This window comes from Macrobrachium rosenbergii, chromosome 26, assembly GCF_040412425.1.
Source record: "Macrobrachium rosenbergii isolate ZJJX-2024 chromosome 26, ASM4041242v1, whole genome shotgun sequence".
NCBI classification, from domain to species: Eukaryota; Metazoa; Arthropoda; class Malacostraca; order Decapoda; family Palaemonidae; genus Macrobrachium; species Macrobrachium rosenbergii.
Window position 1 is genome coordinate 12,072,241 of NC_089766.1, and position 27,210 is coordinate 12,099,450.

The 27,210-nt window shown below is 42.6% G+C and overlaps 1 protein-coding gene across 2 annotated transcripts in view; it reads right to left on the reverse strand.

Moving 5' to 3' along the window:
• Positions 1-7,934, reverse strand: part of TSG101 (tumor susceptibility gene 101) — a 66,699-nt gene extending 58,765 nt beyond the window's left edge. The window contains exon 1 of one of the 2 annotated variants that reach the window (XM_067128235.1): positions 7,807-7,934. In XM_067128235.1, the coding sequence (XP_066984336.1) occupies positions 7,807-7,827 (21 nt within the window). In that variant the 5' untranslated portion in view covers positions 7,828-7,934. The remainder of the gene's footprint in view (positions 1-7,806) is intronic. The other variant, XM_067128239.1, reaches the window with a different exon arrangement.
• Positions 7,935-27,210: the final 19,276 nt, after the last annotated feature.

Sequence of the window (27,210 nt, forward strand, 5' to 3'; positions counted from 1 at the left end):
ATCTTTTGCATTTTGTACAAGTTGCAATGTTCATCTAACATTAAAAGCTGGCAGATCTGACTTAAGAAAGCATGCAGTTTCTAAGAAACACACCGAGAATTCTATTTCCTTACGAAAGCAGCCATCACTGCTTGACATGGCATCAACAAGCAAAAAGCAGAAACAGAATGAGTCAGTGAAAGCAAGAGAAATTCGCTTAGCAACTTTTATTGCTGAACATGATTTGCCCCTATCTGTTGTGGACCATATGCCTAAATTAATGCAGGCTGTATGTCCAGATTCGGAGATTGCAAAGCATATTAAATGTGGCAGAACAAAAGTAACAGCAATTATGAACAAAGTCACTGGCGAGGAAAGCTTTTCACAATTAATTGAAACTTTAAAATTGAACAAATTTTCTTTAATAGTTGATGAATCAACTGACAAAGGATGTGTCAAACACGTGTGTTGTGGCAAGAACGTTACTCGATAGCGAGATTAAAAGATTGCTTTTTGGCCCTTATTCCAGTGAAGGATGGCTCTGCTACTGCACTGCACACAAGTTTGATAAATTTTCTGAATAAATATGAAATTCCCTATAAAGATAACTTAATTGGATTTGGCGCAGATGGTGCCAATACAGTGCTTGGCGCTCATCATTCTCTGTCATCACTACTAAAAGAGGAAGTTCCTCATTTGTTTATAGTGAAAATGTATATGCCACTCATTCGCGCTCTGTGCATCATACGCATGTTTGAAATTACCAAGAGGCATTGAGGATTTAGCTCGTGACGTGCGTTCTTATTTTTCATGTAGTCCAAAGAGACTAGGTGTTCTTGAAGAATTTCAAGAATTTGTAAATGTAAAACCCCACAAGTTACTCCATCCTTGTCAAACTAGATGGCTTTCGCTTCATTCAGTCGTATCCAGACTTCTTGAACAATATAATGCATTAACACTGTACTTTACAGATGCAGTATTAAGTGAGAGACTATTAGCCTGTGAGAACATACTTATGAAATTAAAGGATCCCACAACAAAACTTTGTCTAGAGTTTCTCGATTTTGTTCTGCCCATATTTAATACTCTTAACAAACAAATGCAATCTGAGACTTCTCAAATACACACCCTCCATAAGTCTGTCTCAAGGTCATACAGAGCAATTTTAGAATGTTATTTGAAAGATGATTATATTGAAAAACTCCACTGCAAGACATTCTGACCTCATGATCCAGGTAATTTCAAAGAATTGGATGATATGTATTTTGGAATTTCAGTTGAAATGACCCTTTCTCAAACTGAATCAACTCAAAGGAAGCTATTAATCATTTTAAACTGAGATGTTTGGACTTTTTTATTGAAGCAGCATTGCAAATCTCAAAACGGTTCCCATTTAATAAGGCTGTATTTAAACATTTAGAAGCATTGGACCTCCTTGTTGTCAGAGACAAACGCATTTCTTCATTAGGTCCTCTAATAACCAATTTCCCTCATCTTGTTAACAAGGAAAATATCCAAAGTATTGATACTGAATGGCGTATGCTTCGGAACACTCACTCAGATATTGTGTTGATGACCCAAGTATAACACCAGTCAAATTTTGGGTGAAAGTGAAACATTCTACGACTGGTGATGGAGCACCATTCTTTCCAAACCTTGCTTATTTCATGATCTCTACTCAGTCTTCCGCATTCGAGTGCTACAGCTGAGAGGGTGTTCTCCTCCGTTAACAGAATGAAAACAAAGACTAGGAATCGACTATCGACTGAAACTATTTCTGGATTACTTCATACAAGGCGTCTTATGATGAACAGTTCTTGTTATGATACTGAGGTGACAAACAAGATGATTAAAAAATGAATGCCGACATATGCAAATCAACTGATGGGCTTGCAGGAAATAATTAAGGTTAGTATTTCTAAGGAATCCACTGATGTTACTTTTGCTGTTCAATTTTCCTTTTATTTCATCACATTTTTTTTCTTTTAACATTATATGTATATATGTACTTTGAATATGCACACGTACATACATACATGTATAGATATATACACATAGACACACACCTACATACATATACACAAAAAAATATATATATATATATATATATATATATATATATATATATATATATATATATATATATATTTGAAGTTTCCCAGAAATCTCCAGAATTTTTACCCCAATTTTCCCAGAAATATGGATGATGCCATCTGGCAACACTGCAGCCATCAGTAATGCTTCTGACTTGAATGTGGAAAGTACTGCATCTCTCTCTCACATGGGTCTTTTTGTAAATTTGCTTGCAAATATACGAAGGTGTCGCTATTGTTTTTGTCTTTTACGATAGTATATTGGTTGTAAATGTAATTTTACAAAGAAATATTAGGAAGGGCATGTAAAAGTAAAAAAAGTTACTGAATCTTCCTTCTCGTAAATTTATGTGAATATTTCTCAACAAGTTTGCAAAAAATTTGTTACTGCTTTCATTTCTTATCTGTTTTGATATTGTGTGAGCAGTAATAATAATTTTACAAAATACAATAAATTTATTTATTAGAAGAAACATATATAAGTTGTTAAAATTTACTATTGTCTTGTAAATGAGGCCCCACAAGGGGTTGTAAATAGTCATTTTCAACTTCTCGTGGAAGGTAGGGAAAAATTTTGTTATTTATACAGTGTAAATGTACGTGTCATTCTCTTTCCATTGATGTGGGTTTTTTTTTTTATTTTGCCGACCTCAAAGTTTCCCCGGTCTGGGTGTTGATAAATCATGCCTCCCTTAAGGGTTAAGTACTGTATAGGACCTGAGCTATGATGGTGCAATCGACAGATTAAAAAGAAAAAATATATATCTAGGATATTAGAATTAGAAAGTAATTTCATATTGAATACGCTAGAAATTATGCTACTCTAGACCTAGCGTAAAATGCGCCAAATTGACAACACTTAAATATAATAGTGTGTACTACTAACAGAACTTTCGTAGTGTTCCATGTTTGCAGACTTCTATTCCTAACAAATAATTTATCTTTGTCTTATATACCCGGTCATATCTTTAACACCGAGTATTTCAAAAATAGAGAGTCAGCTTCTCACTACAGCGTCAATACGGATGCTCCCTTCGAAACCTCGACTATCCCTACACGTTTATTTCATCGAGTTTCCCGTATAGCGAATTTCTATGTCAAATTTAGCTAAAATTTTTAAATAATCATTAATGTTAAATATTTTTTAAAGAATTTTAATTATATCTTTAAGTTTGATAATGGCAAGAAATTGCATAAGATATGAAATTTATAGAGCGAGAAAAAGTCAGTGACAAAGGTAAAGCTTCATCAGGGGTGAATATCTACATGCCTTGTTCCGCATATATTTCAGATAGAAAACGACTTGTACACAAGCCGAGGAGAGAACGGCTGGCAAAGTCGTTCCTTTCTATTCTGTGAGACTTTGGACAATATTTAGAGAGAATTAATGTTAAAGGAAGGAGGAATACCAGGACAAAATAAAATTGTCTGCCAAATCAATAGGCATAAGCCTAGCGCTTGTATGACCAAGAGTATTTTCCCTGTCGTTACCATCCTTACAAACTTTTACCATAAATTATTTTCATTATTCGAAAATAAGTTGTCATTCAAATAAGGTTAAAGTGATATAACCCGTAACAGATGAGTAGTTCGAGGTCATAAGCCTAGCCTAAGCTACCAAACTACCGTTTCTTGATATGACCAACTTATATGATCTGATGAATCAAGATTTGTTACACAAAAAAATAACATTTTTCATCTCGAATAAAATAATATAAAAGCACTTAAACCAGTTTGGTCAATTCGTCCTGACTGCGCAAACAGGTAACTGAAGGCATTTCGATAGCCATAGAATAGTTTATTAAACTCGGAGATCAGACAGAATACAGAATGAAGTAAAGATTTCTCAAGAATAAAAAAAAAAATAGTAAAAATTACATCTATATGGTGGTAAAAGTACCACTCAGACAAAGAAGAACAGATGGAATATTGAAGAAAGAGAAGACTTACAGAGTTTGAGGATGGAAAAAAAAAATATGGAAAAGACAAACCCTGAAGTTCCCAATCTTCAAATAGCACTCAATTGAGTGTCATGTAACTGACGGCATTCCTTGGGAGTAACGTCGAAAGTGGTACTTGTAAAAATGGATTACAACGCAGCTAAGTGGTACCTTGGAATTAAGTTGGAATAAATTAATTAAATAGTAAGAACAGGATATAAAGTGGTACCTTGGAATTAAGTTGGAATAAATTAATTAAATAGTAAGAACAGGATATAGTCTATAAAGACTATAATCAAGACCACCGAGAGACACGACCTGTTGGATATGACGTGATGACGTCGACCCTGGTAGTCCGAAGCTAGCGATTCCTTCCCTCTCGAGCTTCCTTCCCATACATCATTTGAGTATGAGGTTGTGAGAGAGGTGTGAAATGATGAGCAGGAAGACAAGTACTGCTGGTTTATTGATGAAGCGATCCGCTTCTAAAGCGGCGTGCGGACGTCTGTGTATACACAGAGACCAAGGGTACAAAAATTTACAAGTGACCTGAGGTCAAACTATTTCTCTACACAACACAGAACAGGTACATACAGAAAACATGATGATTAACAATAGCTGGTTGGACATAAAAATACTCTGACACATATACGTGGTACAAGGGCAAATGTACAGGTAATAAATATACAATTCACAATAATGATAATAAGATTGTGTTCATCCGACCTTAGGTTGCATGTGAAGGCACCATAGAAAACGGGATGTTCATCACAGAGAACCCGTTGAGCGGGAACTTTACAATAGTCCCCCCCCCAAAGACATACATAAGTAACGTCTGATCAAAGCAGGTATCTGCTGGGGTGGCAGAGGGGGCACTGCTTTCTTGATGCCAGCTGGTGGGCGGGGTGTTCATCTTCTTCAGTGCCCTGTGGATGGGTGTGTTGGGTTGCCCTCCTGCCCGGTCCCGGGGCCTCCCTGGGGCACCCAAGAGGTTTTCTTGCAGACGGGGCGGGCTGTAGGGGCGCCACCTATTGCGGGGCCTTTGGGGAGTGCCCCTGACATCTTCCTCCAGAAATGCGGGCTTGAGGCAGTCTATCGATATCCAGTCTTCCTTCCCGTGGACGGCCACCCGGAATGCCTTCTTGTTCCTCTCAAGTATGAAGAAAGGCTCCCTGTAGGGCCCAGGAGGTATGAAGGGGGATGTCCTGTTGATATATGTCCGCGGGCAGGGGGCGAACTCTCCAACTCTGTTGCAGAGCCCCTGCATTGTTAAGTCATCCCGGTCCTTTGTAATGAGTTCCCCCAGGACTACGAGGGTCTCCCCGAAGACCTTTTCCGCTGCGGACTGGTTGCCGTTGGCTCTGGGGGCAGTCCTCAGCCCGAGGAGGACCCAGGCCAGCTGGTACTTCCAATTCTCGGAGGTGCAACGAGCCTTGAGGGACGCCTTCAGGGACCTGTGGAATCTTTCCACTATTCCATCGGCTGCGGGGTTGTAGGTGGTGGTGCTGTGGTGAGTGGCCCCCAGCAGGCGTGCCAAGGCCGGCCACAGCTCGGAAAGGAAGGCGGGGCCCCTGTCCGTAGTTTACACCTGTTTTCTTTGTGTATGTGTTAGAATATTGTTGTGTCAATTCCTGTTAACTTGCCTTTCATGTTGTGGGTGTGTTTCCCCAGCCGGGGAGGCAGTTTGGACACATCCATGTAGACATAGTAGGCCCCCTTCCCCCATCAGGCAGGGCCAGATATCTCCTGATGATCGTCGACCACTCCACCAGGTGGCCTGAAGCGACACCCATGCAGGAAGCCACTGCCAGTGCGAGCGCCGAGGCCCTCCTCTCCGGCTGGATCAGCCGGTTCGGTGTCCCGGACCACATAACCACCGACATGGGCCCTGCCTTCCTGTCCGAGCTGTGGTCCGCCCTGGCACGCCTGCTGGGGACATCTAACCACACCACTACCACCTACAACCCTGCAGCCAACAGATTGGTGGAGAGGTTCCACAGGTCCCTGAAGGCGTCCCTCATGGCCAACTGCACCTCCGAAGATTGGAAGTTCCAGCTGCCTTGGGTCCTCCTCGGGCTGAGGACCGCTCCCAGAGCCAGCGGCGGCCCATCCGCAGCAGAGAAAGTCTACGGGGAGCCCCTCATAGTCCCGGGTGAACTCATCACGGGAGATCGCCACAACCTGACAGTCCAGAGACTCCAGCCTACCGCACCGCCATCATGTCACTCAAGTGGAAGGACGTGCCCCTCACCCCTGGGGAGCCAACACTGCTGAGCGACGTAAGCACCAGCAATCCCCGCCCCCTGGTACCCGCCTCCCACCGCCGTCTGGTGTTCGATGTCATCCACGGCCGGGCTCTCCCAACCCTCCGGCAGGACGACAGCCAAGCTGTTGGCAGAGAAGTTCGTCTGGCACAGTATGCGGAAGGACAAGATGGCCTGGGCGAGATGTTTGGCATCTTTGCAAACAGAAACATACATACACTTTGATACAGATGATTCGATGGAACATTATGAGTACACGATTAGAATGCTTGCATGGAAATGCAAGTAGTGGTGATTGTACATATATCAAGACAACAATGGTTGGGGAGAAACAGATGGAAATATTGTATGGTAGAAGTTGCGTTCCGCAAGTGAGAGAAAATGGGATGCTCTTCTTTCTGTCTTGTCCCCTCGGATGGATGACAAACACACGAACACACACGTGTGCTTGAAAGAGACGGCGGCCGGTGCGACGGGTCTCTTACACATATATGTGGTACAAGGGCAAATGAACAGGTAATAAATATACAATTCACAATAATGACAAGATTGTGTTTGTCCGACCTTAGGTCGCATGTGAAGGCAACGTAGAAAACGGGATGTTCATCACAGAGAACCCGCTGAGTGGGGACTTTACAAGGTTTACTCGTGGTTCTGTTGTTTTGTTTTTTAATTGGACCGTAAAACTTACATGCCATAATGAAGTAGCGTGCCACGGATATATCTTTTGTGTTTTATTGGATGAACTTACCATGGTAAGTAGGTAAGAAAACTCACACTAAGTTCACTTCAACAAGTATTTGACTTTTGCCCCTGGATAACATTACAATAACTAGCGCTGAATAATCCCTCGGATTCCAGTGCTTGGCTTCAAGTCTAAATTTCATATTGCATTCCATTCCACAGGATAACTTTTAACTGCAATATAAAGTGTATTCATCACACTGAAACCAGCTCTACGCCACGTTGGGAGTGCAAACAAACATACAGTTAGGTTTGTCCGATAAGGTAACATACATTAGGCCTCTGTAAGTATAGCCTACACCCAGGTATAGCATAAGATGGCGGGGAGCGCCTACAGTTTAGTTGGCTAAGGCTATCATCTGCCAATTTTCTAGATGATACCCATCACCAGACACCAGATGGCAGTAGGTTCCAACTAGAAAATTGGCGGACGAATACAAACAAGATGGCGCCGGGATGGAAGCTAATATTTACCATTATTTCTATAACTTAAACAGGCCTAACCTTCCCTATAGTGCCAAGTCCTGACCTAACCAGATCTTACCTACCTAACATAACATAGGGCGGCTTGCCCTAACCTGGCTGGGGGCGAACCCCCAGTAAGCCAGTTAACATAAATAAACCTAACCTTTCCTATAATGCCAGGTCCTGACCTAACCAGATCTGACCTACCTAACCTCACATAGGACTGCATGCTCTGACGTGGCCAGGGGGGCTTTGCTTCCCCTGGACCCCCCCAGAAAGCCAGAAAAAGTTTTACTGTAAATTGAACAAAACCACACTTACCTTGTTCGAAATCAGAAGCATCGCAGAATTCGGACGACTTGATTCTTCTTCTCTTTTGGCCTGGGGCGCCTGGATTTGGCAGGATCTTGACAACTGGAAATGGCGGAACAGGGACGGATGGAGATGACGATTCTGTTTGTACGGCAGTGTCACCGGATTGTCGGATTTCTGCGAAATTAGACCGCATTTTAGTGGGTGTTGACTCTACTCCACTTGATGGATATGTCCGTTTAATTAGTTCAAGAAAGGACAGATGGGAATGAGAGAAGAATGAACCACTCCAAATAGATATGTGTTTCTTACAATGTCTTGTGTTCCACCGCCATTGGAAACTGTCGCCATGTTTCAATAGACCAACGGTGCCTTCTTTGCACTGGCCACAAACATCACTAAAATCACCCAGAAGGCCACTTGTCATTAAAAACACAACCAATGACCTCTCGTCATTGCATAAAACCGCTAAATCCAGTGTCGCCACAGGATTGGCAGCGGCAAATTGTAAATGTGCGAGATGCAATAGAGATGGCGTCTTGGCAGTCTGGAATCTGGGAAAGACTGAGTCAGGTATTGGGGCACGTGAGGTTGCGAGGTCGTGAGCAGGGGCGGGTTACAGAACTACTTACCTTGGCGGAGTAATTATGGCTCGGGCAGAATGTGTTGCACGGCCTGGCCAACTAATCAATAAACAACCCGATGGCTATAGCCAGAAAAAGGGATTTAGGTAGGTGTTGTGAGCAGCAAGTTAAGTGCAATGTAAAGAAAGACTGGTTTAGCCTAGATTGAATTTTAGTAGGAATTCATATAAATTACACTTAACAGAAAATAATGTAGGCTAGCCTATGTCAAACAACTCCCAGTGTAGCCTATGTCACAGAACTCCCAGTGTAACCTGTGTCACAGAACTCCCAGTGTAGTCTATGTCAAACAACTCCCTGTGTAGTCTATGTCAAACAACTCCCAGTGTAGCCTATGTAAAAAAAATCCCAATGTAGCCTACATCAAACAACTCCCAGTGTAGCCTATGTCACAGAACTCCCAGTGTAACCTATGTCAAACAACTTCCATTGTAGCCTATGTCAAACAACCTCAATTGTAGCCTATGTCACAGGACTCCCAGTGTAGCCTATGTCACATAACTCCCAGTGTAGCCTATATAAAAAAAACTCCCAATGTAGCTTACGTCAAACAACTCCCAATGTAGCCTATGTCACAGAACTCCCAGTGTAGCTTATGTCAAACAACTCGCAGTGAATTCTACGTTAAACAACTCCCAGTGTAGCCTATGTCCAAACAACTCCCAGTGTAGCTAGCCTGCATCAAACAACTCCCAGTGTAGCCTATGTCAAACAACTCATATTGCAGGACTTAGCAAGAGTTGTGGAAATGGCACGGACATAGAAGTTATAGGTTCATCACAAGAGGATGTACAGTATAGTGATCAGGAAATAGGCAAGTTACCATTGCCAGTAGTCAAAGGTAAGGGACAAACCTTATTGGACCTAGATTAGTTAAGGTGAATAAAATTAAACTGGCCTAGTATTCTAGGGTTACAGGTACAAAACCTCATGGCATTACTACGTTTTAATGCTCATATATACATATACAAATATTCCACAGAAAAGATTAATAAACCTCTTCCACAGATAACAGTTGAGTACAGATTAATGAAAACTTAGAGATTTAAAGCATAGGTTGTACGAAACACTGAGCAGAATAACTTTCAAAGAGCTGCCTAAAACCCAATAGCATTGCTGTTAAATAATTAGTGATTTTGAAGCAGTCTAATCCATGCAAACAGTATCATGAGCAGATAATGAATAACTTTCAAAGAGTTTCTTCATGTTTCTGTTAAATAATTAGTGATTTTGTAAGAGACCATATTGGCACTTATGAGTGTGTCATCCATTAAAGATTCCTACAGAGGTTCATGATAGATAATGAATATCACTGAGCAGATAATGAATAACTTTCAAAGAGCTGACATTGCTGAGTGTATTTCAAAAGCAAGACGACAATAAACCTGCAATAGCATTGCTGTTAAATAATTAGTGATTTTGTAGGCTGTTGAGGTATTTCTAAACCTGCAATAGCATTGTTGTTAAATAATTAGTGATTTTGGCAGTCTTACGGGCGCATGTGTGTGTGTCATCCATCAGACAAAGCAAGACGACAATGTTCATGATACGAATATCACTGAGCAGATAATGAATAACTTTCAAAGAGCTGACATTGCTGAGTGTATTTCTAAAACCTGCAATAGCATTGCTGTTAAATAATTAGTGATTTTGTAAACCATATTGGCAGTCTTACGGGCGCAGTCATCCATCAGACAAAGCAAGACGACAATGTTCATGATACGAATATCACTGAGCAGATAATGAATAACTTTCAAAGAGCTGACATTGCTGAGTGTATTTCTAAAACCTGCAATAGCATTGCTGTTAAATAATTAGTGATTTTGTAAGGGACCATATTGGCAGTCTTACGGGCGCATGTGTGTGTGTCATCCATCAGACAAAGCAAGACGACAATGTTCATGATACGAATATCACTGAGCAGATAATGAATAACTTTCAAAGAGCTGACATTGCTGAGTGTATTTCTAAAACCTGCAACAACATTGCTGTTAAAAATTAGTGAATTGGCAGTGATTTTCATCCATCAGACCAATATTGAATATCACTGAGCAGATAATGAATCATTGCGGGCATAATTAGTGATTTTGTAAGGGACCATATTGGCAGTCTGTGTCATCCATCAGACAAAGCAAGACGACAAATCACTGAGCCTGGAGTGTGCATAGCATTGCTGTTAAATAATTAGTGATTTTCATATTGGCTCATGTGTGTGTGTCATCCATCAGACAAAGCTCCAATGAGCGAATATCAGCAGCCATCGACATTTCGAAGGAAAGGGCAACAGTCTTACCATACAATATTCGACAATGTTCATGATTTGAATATCTCTAACCATTGAGTGTATTTGTCTAGTGATTTTCATGTACAATCACCACTACTTGCATTGCCATGCAGGCAGATTTCTTTCAAAGATCATGTACTGTTAAATAATTAGTCATAATCTTCCATGTGTGTGTGTTATCCATCAGACAAAGTGAATCTTCTGTCAAACTGTATGTATTGTTTCTATACAATTGTGAAGATCATGCCAAACTGAATCTTCTGTGTCAAACTGTATGTATGTTTATTTGTCTTGCCATTTCACATATATTATGCTACTACATTGTATTCATTAATCTGTCTCGAATCTCATGCAAATATCCATATGTGGAATTTCCTAGCCTTTCCATTGATATATGTTTTATCATTGTACGTTTATTACGTCTCTCATAATCGCCATCTGTTTGTCTGTTGACAAGCACAGATGTTCAAAACATAATCTCTGTTTTGCCCTGTCTGTGTAAAAACTACTTTGCAGCTCGCACCAGCCAATAACAACTTCGAAGATTCTGTACATTCATTCAGTAAGGAACCACCAATAAACTAGACAACATCCAGCCATTATGTCACTCAATACCTTCCTTACACTGGTGACCCCGGAGTGACCCGAAGGAGCCGAGGGTAGACGTCCGACTCACGATGATGACCCACGCACCAACAAACCCTTCGATGTCTCCCTGACTCAGCTTCCCGAGCCTTCAGTAGATGTCCGACCCTCCGAGATGACCCAACCCACCACAAGAACCCTGGACGCCTCCTCCAGGTAGCCTGCTGCCGCCCCCAAACTCATACCGGACAGCCTGACCAATGAAGGACCAGCCGACGTCATCCTTCAGCCTGCCACCATCCTCCTCGAGTTCCTGCTGGCCGGCGCCACCCTTCACCCTCCTGCCCACCCAAAGCCCAAGCCCTTCGCGCCCATTCCAATTGTCAGCAATACGATTTCCACATCAGGGCCTTGCTTGGGGGGGAGTATTGTAAGGGACCGCATTGGCAGTCTTACAGGCGCACGTGTGTGTCATCGGACAAAACAAGACGACAAAACATCCCACTCTCTCTCTCTCTCTCCTGCGCATCAGCAGCCATTGCTCGAAGGAACGCAACTTCTACCATACAATATTCCTGTCTATTTCTCCCTAACCATTGTTGTCTCGATTCATGTACAATCACCACTACTTGCATTGCCATGCAAGCATTTTAATCATGTACTCAATGTTCCACCGAATCTTCTGTGTCAAACTGTATGTATGTTTCTGTTTATGAAGATGCCAAACGTCTCGCCATTTCACATATATTATGCTATTGCATTGTATTCATTAATGTCTCGAATCCCATGCAAATGTCCATATGTGGAATTTCCTGGCCTTTCCATTGATATATGTTTTATCATTGTACGTTTATTACGTCTCTCACAATCGCCATCTGTTTGTCTGTCGACAAGCACAGATGACCGAAACATAATCTCTGTTTTGCCCTGTCTGTGTGTAGAAACTACTTTGCAGCTCGCACCAGCCAATAACAACTTTGAAGATTCTGTACATTCATTCAGTAAGGAACCACCAATAAACTAGACAACATCCAGCCAGTATGTCACTTGATACCTTCCTTACACTGGTGACCCCGGAGTGACCCCAAGGAGCCGATGGTAGACGTCCGACCCACGATGATGACCCACGCGCCAACAAACCCTTCGCCACCTCCCCGACTCAGCTTCCCGAGCCTTCAGTAGATGTCCGACCCTCCGAGATGACCCAACCCACCACAGGAACCCTGGACGCCTCCTGCAGGTAGCCTGCTGCTGCCCCCGAACTCGTACCGGACGACCTGACCAATGAAGGACCAGCTGACGTCATCCTCCAACCTGACGCCATCCTCAAGTTCCTGCTGGTCAGCGCCGCCCTTCACCCTCCTGCCCGCCCGAAAGCCCAAGCCCTTCGTGCCCATTCCAATTGTCAGCAAGACGATTTCCACATCAGGGCCTTGCTTGGAGGGGAGTATTGTAAGGGACAGCATTGGCGGTCTTATGGGCAAACGTGTGTGTCATCCATCGTACAAAACAAGATGACAAAGCATCCTGCTCTCTCCTCCCCCCCCCTCTTCAGCGGCCATTGCTCGAAGGAACACAACTACCATACAATATTCCTGTCTATTTCTCTCTAACCATTGTTGTCTTGATTCATGTACAACCACCACTACTTGCATTGCCATGCAAGCATTTCGATCATGTACTCAATGTTCCAATGAATCTTCTGTGTCAAACTGTATGTATGTTTCTGTTTGTGAAGACGCCAAACGTCTCGCCATTTCACATATATTATGCTACTGCATTGTATTCATTAATCTCTCTCGAATCTCATGCAAATGTCCATATGTGGAATTTCCTGGCCTTTCCATTGATATATGTTTTATCATTGTACGTTTATTATGTCTCTCATAATCGCCATCTGTTTGTCTGTCAACAAGCACATGTGTCCAAAACATAATCTCTGTTTTGCCCTGTCTGTGTGTAGAAACTACTATGCAGCTCGCACCAGCCAATAACAACTTCGAAGATTCTGTACATTCATTCAGTAAGGAACCACCTATAAACTAGACAACACCCAGCCAGTATGTCACTCGATACCTTCCTTACAATTTCATTTTTGGCAATAATTTTAGATGATCAGTCAACACTTGCCTGTTCTGAAATTCATATTTGAATAACTACAGTTAATGACTGTGTGAGGTTCAAGAAAGGTCAGAAGTGAGACTGATTCTTTGTTGTTCACAGCGCATACTTATAATGCAGAAAGCGGACAGGAAGGTACCGGGCAACCTGTGGCCCCTCGCTGCATCCGTACAGAATTGTTTTTGTTGAAAGACATAAAATGACATATACAGAGCATTACAGAACATGTACAAGGCATAGATATCGACGAATAGGCCGTAGAATGATACATATAATGAGATACATAAAGAATCTGAAACAATAACAAGTGACAAATACAACATGATTAATGTACAAATGTAGAGCGAAACACAAGGAACGGACAGGGGGTTTGACGCCCTTACAATACTAGCCCCCTAAGACAATAATTATGCGAGAAATTATTAGATGACACCTCAATCGAGGAGGTGCTGCGGCAACTGGAGTGGGCCCCTACTTCTTGAGAACTGCGGGCAGGGTGTGGGGGTGACCTCTGGTTCTGGCACGGGCTGTTTCCTGGGCCGTCCTGGACCTCTTTTCGGCGGCGTGGGGGCAGCTGTTCCTGTGGAGTGTTGCTGAGGGGGAAGTCTATGTCGCCTGCCTGTCTCCTCACTGATTTTGTTGTCCAACAAGAATGCTGGTTTTAGCCTGTCGAATGTTACCCAGTCCTCATGCCCGTGGATGTCCAGCAGGAATGCTTTAGGCGCCCGCCTGATAACTATGTGGGGCCCCCTGTAGGGCCTCGTTAAGGGCAGCCGACAAGCGTCCACCCTGACAATGACGTAAGCACAGGAGTCTAAGGTGGGTGGGTTGTATCTGCTGGTCCTGTCAGTGAAGGTCCCATGGCAGGGAGCGAACTTCGTGAGAGTTCCCTCAACCTCGGGAGGGGTGTATCTGCGCAGCCAGCTGACGGCGGAAGAATTCTCCGGGCACGACCAATATTTCCCCGTAAACTTTTTCAGCTGGGGAGGTGTCGCCATCTGTTTTACGTGCGGTGCAAAGACCCAAGAGGACCCAGGGGAGCTGTGCATTCCAGTTCTTGTCGGTGCAGCGTGCCATGAGAGCTGCCTTAAGAGAGCGGTGGGCTCTCTCGATCATGCCGCTCGCTGCGGGGTTATATGCCGTTGTGCCGTGCAGCTTCGTGCCCATCAGACGTGCCAGGGAGACCCAGAGTTCTGAGAGGAAGGCAGGGCCCCTGTCCGTATTGATGCTGTCGGGCACTCCGAAGCAGCTGATCCAGCTGGAGAGAAAGACCTCTGCGCACGAGGTTGTGGATGCCTCCACCATGGGGATTGCTTTCGGGCCAACAGGTGGAGGGGTCTATAACCGTCAGGAGGTATCTTGCTCCTCCGGACTGCGGAAGGGGGCCGACGTGGTTGGGGAAATTTGCAGATCCCTGATTCCGTGTGGCAAGATGTTTTGCTTGTCTGGCACACCATGCAGTTCCTCGCCCAACGACATACATCCTTGTTGATACTGTGCCAGACGAACTTGTTGGTCATAAGGCATGCCGTTGTGAGCCCTGAAGGATGGGAGAGACCGTGTATCACGTCGAACGCCTGCTTTCTCCCCGAAGCTGGCACAAGGGGGTGAGGGCAGCCTGTGCTGGTGTCGCAGAGAAGCTTTGTTCTGGAGTTTCCCATTTCAGTGCCGTCAGTGACGTTCTCTAGGCTGCGGTCTCAGGGTCCGCTGCTTGCTCCTTCGCCAGGTCTTCGTAGTCGATGCCGTGCTGGAGGGAGTTTATTTCTACTCTCGACAGGGCGTTGGCTACTGGGTTTTTTCTCCCAGGGACGTATTTGATGGTGCAGCCAAATTCTGAGATGGTGGTTAGGTGCCGCTGCTGTCTTGCCAACCATGCATCTCCCTGCTTTGCGAAGGCGTGTACCAGGGGTTTGTGGTCCGTCAGGATGGTGAATTCAGTGCCCTCCAGCAGGTACTTAAATTGCCTTACAGCCTGGTAGATAGCCAGCAGTTCCCTGTCGAAGGCGCTGTAGCGGGTTTTGGCTGGTGAGAACTTGCAGCTGAAGAAGGCCAAGGGCTGAGGGGTGCTGTTCACCACCTGCTCCAGTACTGCACCGCAGGCGATGTTGCTGGCATCCGTTGTCAACCTGAGGGCAGCTGCGGGGTTGTGGTGTGTCAAAGTTGTGGCACTGGCGAGGGCTGCCTTCGTTTCCCTGGATGCCTTCTGCTGCGGAGCTTCCCATGTCAGCGCCTTTGACTTTTCCTTCAGGATTGATGTTAGTGGGTAGATGATTCGGGCGATGTTGGGGATGAACCGTCTGTAGTAATTTATCATCCCCAGAAACTCCTGCAGGGCCTTGATGTTTTGGGGTTCTGGGAACTTTTCTATGGCCTTCACCTTAGATGCCATCGGACGTACTCCTGCAGGTGAAATCTCATGCCAGAGGAAATCTATTTTTTCCCTCCCAAAGATGCACTTGTCAAACCTCACCACCAGGGCGCTCCTGTAGACATTTTAGGACTGCCCGGACGTGTCGAAGGTGTTCCTCGGGCGACCTGGAGAAGATCAGGATGTCATTGACGTAGCAGACGCAGAAGGGCAGGTCTCCCAAAATGGTGTCCATCAGTCGCTGGAATGTGGCACCTGCGTATCTAAGACCGAAGGTTAAACAGAAGAATGTATAGGTCCCGAAGGGCGTTATTATGGCAGTCTTTGGGATGTCGTCGGGGTGTACAGGGACTTGGAAATATGATTTGAGCAGGTCCATTTTGGAGAAGATCTTTGCCCCGTGGAATGAGCTCGTCAGGTCCTGCATGATTGGGAGGGGGTAGTGGTCTGGTGTCGTCACTACATTTAGGCAGCGGTAATCTCCGCACGGCCTCCACGAGCCATCCGCCTTCTTTACCATGTGGAGGGGTGATGCCCACGGGCTTGGTGCTTTTTTGCAGATGCCCATCCGTTCCATCTCTGCGAAGGCCCATTTGGCGTCTTGCAGCTTTTGTGGGGACAGGTGCCGGAACTTCGCATGAGTTGGTGCGTCTATCGTGGTGATGAGATGGAATATGCTGTGCTTTGTTGAAGCCCCCCGGTGACTGTCTTAGCTCCAGTTTAAACATGTCCGAAACCCTGTAGGAGGGAAGCGTAGCTGCTGGAGGCTGTGGAGCAGATGGTGGGCATCCCTGGTCCTTTGGTGAGCTAGCAGGAGTGGCAGGTTCCTGTGTTCATTAGTCATTCCCTATCGACGTTGACGAGAAGTCCGTGGTGTCCTAGGAAATCTGAGCCCAGCAGCGGGAACTTAACATCCGTGATGACAAAGGGCCAGTGGTATCTGCGGCCCAAGATGGAGATGATCTGTGTCGTTGTGCCGTATGTGAGGATGGGTGTCCCGTTTGCTGTGATGAAGGTATTTGTTGAGTCAGGTTTCTTCTTAAGATCTTTCTTCGTCGGCAGGAAGACAGATTGCATTGCCCGTATCCACCAGCAGGTGGTGCTTGGAGATTTCATCTTTGATGAAAAAACCTGCTGGTCAGGGGGTCGGTTTCGTGGCCACTGCTGTTACTTGTGGACCGCTGATGCCATTTTTTTGGAAAGGAACAGGGGTGTTTGCAGTACTTTGCTTTGGCACTGAATTTCTTGTGGTAGAAGCACCACATCGCAAATGATTTCCCTCTGTTCTCTTTCGGTTTCTTTTTGAAGATGACGTTGATCTCTCTGTCATCGTCATTGTTGCTCTCCGTCAGGCTGCAGGCTTCCAGGGCGGCAGCCGCAAGGGTGGTGGCGTGTTCCAAGGCCTTGGTGGCCTCATGTACCTTCTGGGCCACATTCATTAATGTCCCGATGTCGAGGGCACTGGCATCCTTACTTCCTGCGGGAGGCATTGAAGGAAGATCGCCCTTGCCAGGCTGATTTTCTTTATCCTACTGTTCTCATCTCGGCCTGGTAATACTATGAGCCCCTGCAGTTTGTCCCAGGCCTCTCTGGGTGATGCTTCTCCAAGGGGCTGGGATGCCAGGTCAAGTGCACACTGTGCCCTTTTCGTCACAGGCATTGAATAGGTCTTGATTAGTTTATCTTTTAATGCCGCATACGTGACTTCATCTGTGTGCGTGTCGAGCCAGGGGGAGATCCTGTTGAACAGCTCTACTGGGAGCGCCGCCATGGTGAAGTCAGATTTGCTTGCACCGTCTGTTATGCGCACCATGCGGAAGTGTACTTTTGCACAAAGGAACCATGATGCCGTGTTCTCGTGCAAAAACTGAGGGAGTTTGACTGCGTCTGCTTTTGTCGGCAAGAGAGGTGTACACACGATGCTTGGGCGTTCACACTGAATTTCATCTTCTGCCATCTTTACCGCTCACGCACCAAAATGCGGGAAAATGCGCCATGTCGAGTCTATTAATGGTGCTGATTTTAGTGCCAAAACATTCCCTTTGTTGGGTATGCTGTATTTAGTCCGTTAATGGCACGGTTTCCGCCAGGGAAGGAGCTATCAGAGGCCTAAACTTGATGCCATGTTTAGTCCAATAAAGGCTCTCTGACGGTAGGCTGCGGCCACAGTTAGCCTGTTAATGGCTGGGCCAAAACTGCCCTACCTGTCACTCCACTCCAGAGTCACCAGTGTGAGGTTTAAGAAAGGTCAGAAGTGAGACTGATTCTTTATTGTTCACGACAGGTACTTATAATGCGGAAAGCGGACGGAAAGGTAGCGGGCGACCTGTGGGCCCCCGCTGCGTCAATACAGAATTGTGTTTGTTGAAAGACATAAAATGACATATACAGAGCATTACAGAACATGTACAAGGCAGATATATATATCGGCGAATAGGCCGTAGAATGATGCAAATAATGAGATACATAAAGAATCTGAAACAATAACAAGTGACAAATATGACATGATTAATGTACAAATGTAGAGCGAAACACAAGGAACATAGAGGCGGTTTGACACCTTTACAACTGAATAAATTTGATTATTCATCAGAGATGGTAATATTGTTTTCTTTTTGTAATTGTTCCCCTAAAGTTATAGACGCTTGAGAGATAAGAAATTCCTAATACTGCCGAGGTACTCTACCATCAGGAGTGTCTCCAAACAGTTTACCCCAGCGTCAGAACAAAATGACCCAAATTTTCTGATGTACATTAAGAATAAATGTAAATCATTACTACCCAATGACAAAACAATGGTAATGCCGATGGATGAAACTCACTTGAAACCACATTTTGATTATAAAGGCAGAAATTCAGCACACTTGTTTAGATGTACCAGGAATAATTGGCTTGGCCAGAAAGATACAAATAAAACAATGAAGTTCCCACGGTTCTCCTTTTATGGAAATCATACTTTAGAAAATTAAATTCGGTATGCACCATTCAGCTCTGAAAAAACTTCACGAGATAGAAGATGGCTTACTTTTGAAACATTATAAACTGTCATGAAAAGTGTTCTCCTCATCCACCTTTAAGAAACAAAGTGTTCATTTAGCTTTACAAATATTCAGTGAGTATCTCATTCAAGCTTTACTAACTCTTGGAAAAAATCACTGTTTCCCTTTTTATTCAGAAGTTGCAGATTATGCAAATTTTTTTTTTACATCACATTAAAATGATGGACAATAATGAATGTAAAATCCCCATATAAAGGTCAAGGGTTAAATAATAAATATGTTGCTCCAATAAGCAATGAAGGTCATTGTACAGAAAAAATAGCAAAGTTAATAATATTGGCTTCTAACATTTTATTGAATAATTATTGTTCCCAAGAAAATAACTATATTGTAGCTAACAAAAAGATGAAGAAAAAGAGAAAGTTAAAAACTTCAACTAGTGTTGCGTTTACGTCCACCATTTTGGCAAACATAAGTAGAAATGCGAGGATCAACCTAAACTCATGTCTTCCCCGTGAGCGCCTTTATTCTCAACTCTATTTACAAGACTCGCCACAAGATGGCAGCGCATGAAACAATAACAATAGGGACCTTCAATATAAAAGGTATCAACAATATAAAACACCATTCCCAGCAAAGTAAATGAGTATAATATCTTTAAACATACTCAAGTAAAATAATTGAGTTTACATCTCAACATCACCCCTTAAACTTAAATTAATTCGTCTCTAATGCCACCTCAACTAACTATTTCCATAATATGAATTTTGATGACCTTAAAAAATATACGGCCTGGAAATCACCAACAGTATTTAAACGTCACTATCTTAAGTCCCTAGAGGCTCTTAAATATCCCACAGTAGCTGCAAGAAGTATTGTTCCTCCTGGTCCAGCTCAAGATTAGTTTATGACTGTTCCTGGTCCTTTTGGTTTGTTACCCTCGTTTACCTATTGGTGTAGTCTCTAGCCTACCTGCCTCGCCTGCTTGCCCTGCATCTAGCCTTAGGTCAGATCTGCTTCACAGCCTGACCAATACACATACCGCAGTTTCCTTGTTTTTGTTCATATTTTGTTAGCCTTAAGTGTCTTGGTTTGGTTAATTTTATGCTTTTAGACTGTGCCTCATAGTTTTGAATTTGTGATTGATCTTATAACTTGAGAATATTAAAACACAGTAAAGTTTTCTCTTAGTTTTATTTAGCTCCATTAAAGTAATCTTTGATGCGTACACCAGCTCTTGTATGGCTGATTCTCTGTTACTATTTCACTTGGTAACACAGGTCGAGCCCAGAAAAGGGATTTTGACAAAGGAAAAATCTATTTCTGGGGGAAGACCTGTGTCACCCAGTGACCCATCCCTGCACTTTCCTTCCCACCCGGGTGATATACCAAGCTTGGTGGGTGCTAATATTGGGATGACGACGCGGTCACGTGATGACGCCTAGTGGGTAAGCGGATGGGCAACCTTTGTTGCGGCTCACCCAATTTGGGAATTTGAGAATAGAGAAATCTATCAGAAGAAGGCCTGTGATGGTGGAATCCGCTCACCCCTAGTGCATACCGACACCATTTAATGGTGTTTGATCCGGGGGTAGTAACCCCGGCATTGTGGATAGCTTTTTTCTCTGGTATATTTAGCAATATTTATGCCTAGAAATGAGTGCTAATGGAACCATTTCACTGGGTGACACAGGTCTTCCCCCAGAAATAGATTTTTCCTTTGTCAAAATCCCTTTTCTTTAACTTTTGCTTAGACATAGGCTTTGTAAACATATCAGCAATATTTTCATCTGAAGGCACATAAACAAGATCTACAATTTTACTTTCAATTTGAGATCTTATAAAATGACACTTAATATCAATATGCTTAGATCTTTGGTGGTGGACGGGATTTTAGCTAATGCAATAGCTCCCTTATTGTCAACATTCAGAATAATAGTTTCACGATTACAACCATCATATCAGCATACAATTGTCTAAAAATTTCCTTCCTGCATAGCATGGGCTATAGCTACATATTCAGCTTCACAAGTGGACAAAGATACTACCTTTTGTTTCTTTGTCTTCCATGAAATTAGTGGTCTGCCTTCACATAGTTTAAATCAATATCCTGTAACACTACTACTATCCTCAGACACACCTCAATCTGAATCACAGTAACCAACTAAACATAATGGGTCATCTGACTTCTTAAAAGTTAAAGAATAATGCAAAGTAAAAGTTAAAGAATAATGCAAAGTAACCTTCAAATACTTCAAAGCATGCCTTGCTAAACTTAAATGTGCAATAGTAGGGTTAGACATATATTGGGACAACTTCGTAACAACATAACTCAAATCAGGTCTAGTACCAGTCATAACATAGATTAAGCTACCAACAATCTCCCTTTACAATTTAGGGTTAACTAATTCTTTGGAATCACTAGAAATTAACTTGTTTACGCTTAAATCACAAGGGATTGCTTTGGGGTTACATTCATTCATTCTGAATTTCTCAAGAATTTTCTCACAAAATTTCCTTTGGTTCATAACAATAGTCGCCCCTGAATCAATAATAAATTCATTTCCTAAAAAATATGAGATTCTCCCAATATCTTTCATCTTAAATTTATTTTTGAGGGATTCCTTTAAGACATGGAGTACATTACCATTATTAGCAGCAATTATCAAATCATCAACCCATATCAATATCATAGTTATATCATTGCCTTCATACTTTGTATAAAAACATGCATCAGCAGCAGATTGCTTAAACTCATGACTAACAAGAAATTTGTGTAACAGATTATTCCAATTTCTTCCACTTTGTTTTAGCCAAACAAAGATTTGTTCAATTTGTAAACTAAATGTTCACCTTTTTCATTGGTTTTCTTGAACCCTTCTGGTTGTTCAAGATATATTTCACAGTCTACATCAGCATTTAAACAGGCAGTTTTCACATCCATTTGGTGAACTTTCGTATCTTCTTGCACTGCTACTTGCATCATCATCCTTATTGTAGTATGGCGTGCGGTCGGTGAGAAAGTCTCTTCATAATCGACGCCTTTCACTTGGGAATATCCTTTTGCCACGTATCTTCTTTTAAACCTCTCTGTGTTGTTTGGTTCATGCTTCACTACATACACCCATCTTCCTCCAACAACTGTCCGTCCTTCAGGAAGTTTTGTCAACTTAAAAGTGTCATTTTCTTCCAAGGCTCTCATTTCTTCTTCCATATCCTCCTTCCAATAATGCGATTCTGGAGATTCGAGAGCTTCCGTGTATGTAGTTGGAACGTCAGCAACACGGTGGTAATAATCAATGGAACGTTGTAGTAATCTTTCTTGTAATCCATCCAACTCATAATCTTCTAAATCCTTGGGCCTATTTCATTGCCTCTGTGGATATCTCTCTTCTTGTTCCTTTTTATCTTCTTTCTTCTTTTTATCTTGTTCATTCTCATCTTCATCTTGAAAGTTTCCTCTTTCTTCATCTTTATTCTTATCCTTGGACGTCTCATTGTCTTCATACGCTGGATAAGGATTTACATATTCCTCTACATATTCTTGCTGTACATCTTCTTTTGGAAATTCTTCACTAAACTTCACATATCTCGCCCTCTTCACATCATCTTGCTCGGGGAAGTACGCTAAATAGGCTGGACTCTCTGTATCATGGCCAACAAAAATTCCTCTTCTAGAATGTGCATCTAATTTCTTCTTGTCCTGCTCATAAGCATAACAGACACTTCCAAAGATATGCAAGTCCTTTACATTTGGCTTTTGTCCAGTCATCACTTCAAATGGCGTCTTCTTTGTCCTTGGATTGTAGCACCTGTTCCGGATGTATGGCGTTATCTTCACAGCATAGGTCCATAATTTCTTAGGTTGTAAGGACGGGAGATTGAGTGACATACTGGCTGGGTGTTGACTGGTTTATCGGTAGTTCCTTACTGAATAATGTACAGAATCTTGGAAGATGTTATTGGCGTGTGCGAGCGGTAAAGTAGCATCTACACACAGACAGGGGAAAACAGAGGTAACGATTCGGGCATCTGTGTTTGTCGGCAGACAAAAAGATGGCGATACTGAGAGAGACAATAAACGTACAGTGACGAAACATATATCAATGGAAAGGCCAGGAAATTCTACATATGGCCAATTGCATGAGATTCGAGACAGATTAATGAATACAATGCAGTAGCATAATAAATGTGATATGGCGAGACGTTTGGTGTCTTCACAAACAGAAACATACATACAGTTTGGTACAGAAGATTTGGTGGAACATTATAAGTACATAATTAGAATGCTTGCATGGCAACGCAAGTAGTGGTGATTGTACATAAATCGAGACAACAATGGTAAGGGAGAAACAGACGGAAATATTGTATGGTTGAAGTCGTGTTCCGTCAGAGAAAGAAAACGAGATGCTCATGTTTTGTCTTGTCCCCTCCGATGGATGACGAACACAAACACACAAACACACTCGTGTGGTTGGAAGAGACGCATCGGGGGCGATGGGCTCTTCCAATACTCCCCCCCCCCCCAGCAAGGCATCGATGCAGAAATCGCCTTGCTGACAATTGTAATTGGCTCGAAGGGCTTGGGCTAGGGGCGGGTAGGCGGCTGAAGGGCGGCGCTGGCTGGCAGGAACTCGAGGAGGACAGTAGCGGGTTGAAGGGTGACGTCGGATGATCCTTCGGTAGCCAGCAGGAGGGGGCGGCTGAAGGAGGCTGATTCTTCGGTAGCCGGCTCGAGGGCTGAAGGATGACGGCGGCTGATCCTTGGTAGCCAGCTCGAGGGGGCGGAAGCAGGCTGAAGGATGACGTTGGCCGGTCCTTCGTTGGTCAGCTCATCCGGTACGAGTGCGGGGACGGCTTCAGGTTTCCTGGAGGAGGCGTCCACGGCTCCGGTGGTGGGGTGGGTCATCTAGGAGGGTCTGACATCTACTGAGAACTCGCTAACGGCAGGAAGCAGCGAGGCGGCAAAGGGTCTGTTGGCGCGTGGGTCGTCATCTTGGGTCAGCCGCTCTTTCGTGTCACTCCGGGGTCACCAATGTGAGGACGGGAGATTGAGTGACATACTGGCTGGGTGTTGACTGGTTTATTGGTAGTTCCTTACTGAATAATGTACAGAATCTTGGAGGATGTTATTGGCGTGTGTGAGTGGTAAAGTAGCATCTACACACAGAGGGGACAACATAGGTAACGATTCGGGCATCTGTGTTTGTCGGCAGACAAACAGATGGCGATATTGAGAGAGATGATAAACGTACAGTGATGAAACATATATCAATGGAAAGGCCAGGAAATTCTACATATGGCCAATTGCATGAGATTCGAGACAGATTAATGAATACAAAGCAGTAGCATAATAAATGTGAAATGGCGAGGCATTTGGTGTCTTCACAAACAGAAACATACATACAGTTTGGTACAGAAGATTCGGTGGAACATTATAAGTACATAATTAGAATGCTTGCATGGCAATGCAAGTAGTGGTGATTGTACATAAATCAAGACAACAATGGTAACGGAGAAACAGACGGAAATATTGTATGGTTGAAGTCGTGTTCCATCAGAGAAAGAAAACGAGATGCTCTTGTTTTGTCTTGTCCCCTCCAATGGATGACGAACATGACCACACGAACACACGTGTGTTTGGAAGAGACGGCGTTGGGGCGACGGGCTCTTACAAGGTAACTTGCTTTCCAACAATAAACATCTCAACATATCGATGACTGTTCTCCAGGAGCATTCCACAGTACCTTTCTAATGTGGAGAATAAGGCGCTGAAAATTCTTGCCTGATACGGTTCTCCCTCATGAGGGCTCGAAACTCTTCAGAAGTAAATTCTGTTCCAATATCTGTCCTCATCCGGTTCATTAAACCATATGGGGCACAATCAGCCAAAAATCTCTCTGTGGCTCTTGCAGAATCACTCTTATTTTTAAGCAGATATACCTTAATAATACCAGAAAAATCATCAACAAATGAATTTGCATATTTAAGACCGTCTTTAGCTAATGGGTCAATTTTACCCGTTACATCACAAAGAACTAATTCAGGCTTTTTAGTGGCTCTCCTGTCAGGTTTCCTATTTCTGTACTGAGTCATCTTACCCATTGTACAAACTTCACAACTTAAATTATCTTTACTGGAAATATTCATACCTTCAACAACATTTTCCAGTTTCAATACATCTTGCACATTACAATGGCCCTAAAAAAATCTTATACAAAACCATTTTTTCTATTGAATTTACAACTATCTGGGGGCATGTAGCTTGCATAGTCTAGGGCAGTGGTTCCCAATGTCCATGGAAGAATTTCAAGGGGTCTTAAATGACAGGAAGATTTTTGTGTACATTATACATTAAAACATTTTTCCTATGTAATTTAAAAAGTTATTTGTCTCAATATTGCTTAATCAGCATAATAATGCAATGCATTTTGCATGAATATATTACAGAAAAACTATCTGGCTTAACCTATTTGTAGGTGCACTGTGATGGAAAAGGGGGAAGTCAAAAGAGGTTAAGCAAAATTTCCCCATCTCTTCTAGTAGCTGCCTTAACAGAAAATATATTCTGTCTGTATGATGGAATGTACAAGGCAATGCTTAAAGTAACTTTTTGTACATTACCCTTGGAATCACATAAATTTACAACAGCATTACCTTTACCTAAAACAATACCTGTGGTCCTACTACCATCTGCAAGCTCAATAGTATGACCGTTAGGATTAAAATCTACATCAAATTTTACAAACTTAGATTTCTCAATAATAATATGTGCAGTTGCACCACAATCAACCAACAAACCTTCATTCATTAAACTAGATTCACTAGCTCTAAAAAGATAATTATGACCATTTCCATTATTTTCATCGCTTGAATCATTATCTTTTCTCAGTTTTCACATGATTTTTCTTCTTACAATAATTTGTATCATGTGTATTAGATTTACAATTTTCACACCAATGGTTAGGCTTCTTGTTTCTTTCACTTCGACACTGAAATGATTTGTGGCCTTCTTTGCCACAATTATAACCCTTAAAGTTATTTCTTTGCATCCTTGTCTTCATCACTGCATGATCATTATCTTCATTTGTCTTATTGGCTTCTTTTGTCTTCCTCTTATAACCCTTCAGCGTTTCTTCATAGTCTGTCCAATGCCTCTTGAACCCAGGAAAATTCCATCCTTCTTCTCTCTGATCTACCACATTAGAGAATGTATGGTAACTGTAGGGTAATCCATTCAATACTATAGATACAAGTAATTCATCATCAATATCCTTCTTGGCTTCTTTCAAGAAAGTCGACAATCTCTGCCCTGATCAAATAATCAGTGGCACTTTCATCTTCTTTCATCCACATATTAATTCTTTATACAATTTTATTATTCTAGGCTTACTTGTACCAATATAATGACTATGAAGTATTTCTAAGGCTTTCTTACCATTATGCTTCGCATCACGAAGGAGAAACTTATTTCATCCAAATATTGTATATACCAGCTCCGCATAAACTTGCTTATTCTTCGCTGTACCTGGGCTGTCTGCCTCGATCACATCGTCGAGTTTTAATCTCACTAGATGGCTTTTAAACCTCTCTTCCCACATCTCATACTTATCTGCATCGCCATTGTACATCAGGTGGCTCCTGGGCCCATAACCTGTTGCGTTTACGTACACCATTTTGGCAAATGTTGGTAGAAATGGGAGGATCAACCTAAGCTTTGACTTTTCGATGAGCGTCTTTATTCTCAACTCTAATTACTAGACTTGCCACAAGATGGCAGCGCATGAAACAATAACAATAGGGACCTTCAATATAAAAGGCATCAACACTATAAAGCACCATTCCCAACAAAGTAAATGAGCATAATATCTTTAAACATACTCTTCAAGTAAAATAATTAATTTAAGTTTACATCTCAACAACTAGCAAATAATAGCTGTATGTAAAAGATAATAGAATATGAAGAGAAAGTTAGAAACTTCAGCTACCAAATAGTAGCTGTATGTAAAAGACAATAATTAAGTTATTTCATTCACCTATAGTAGAGTAAACCAATGTACTGCCGTCTTGTAATCTGACGTAAACACTGTATAAGCATTTTTTAATACAATATTAAACATGTTTGTACTTCGGTATATGCTATATTGTAACGGTAAATAAGTTGTTTTGGTTCAGTATTTTATATTAATCTCTTAATCTGTTTCGAGTTAATAAATTTACTTATTACCATGACTGGTAAACACAAATGGTCTTATTTTAGTGACGTTTTGTTTACAAAACATCGAACAGGCTTGTCTCTCGGTGGTCTTGCTATAATCCCCCTTTCGGCAAAGGAGTGATGCATATTTATAGGTACTGTGTGTCATTTTAGTTAGGGGATTGACATATGTTGAACATCTGGCGCGTCACTCA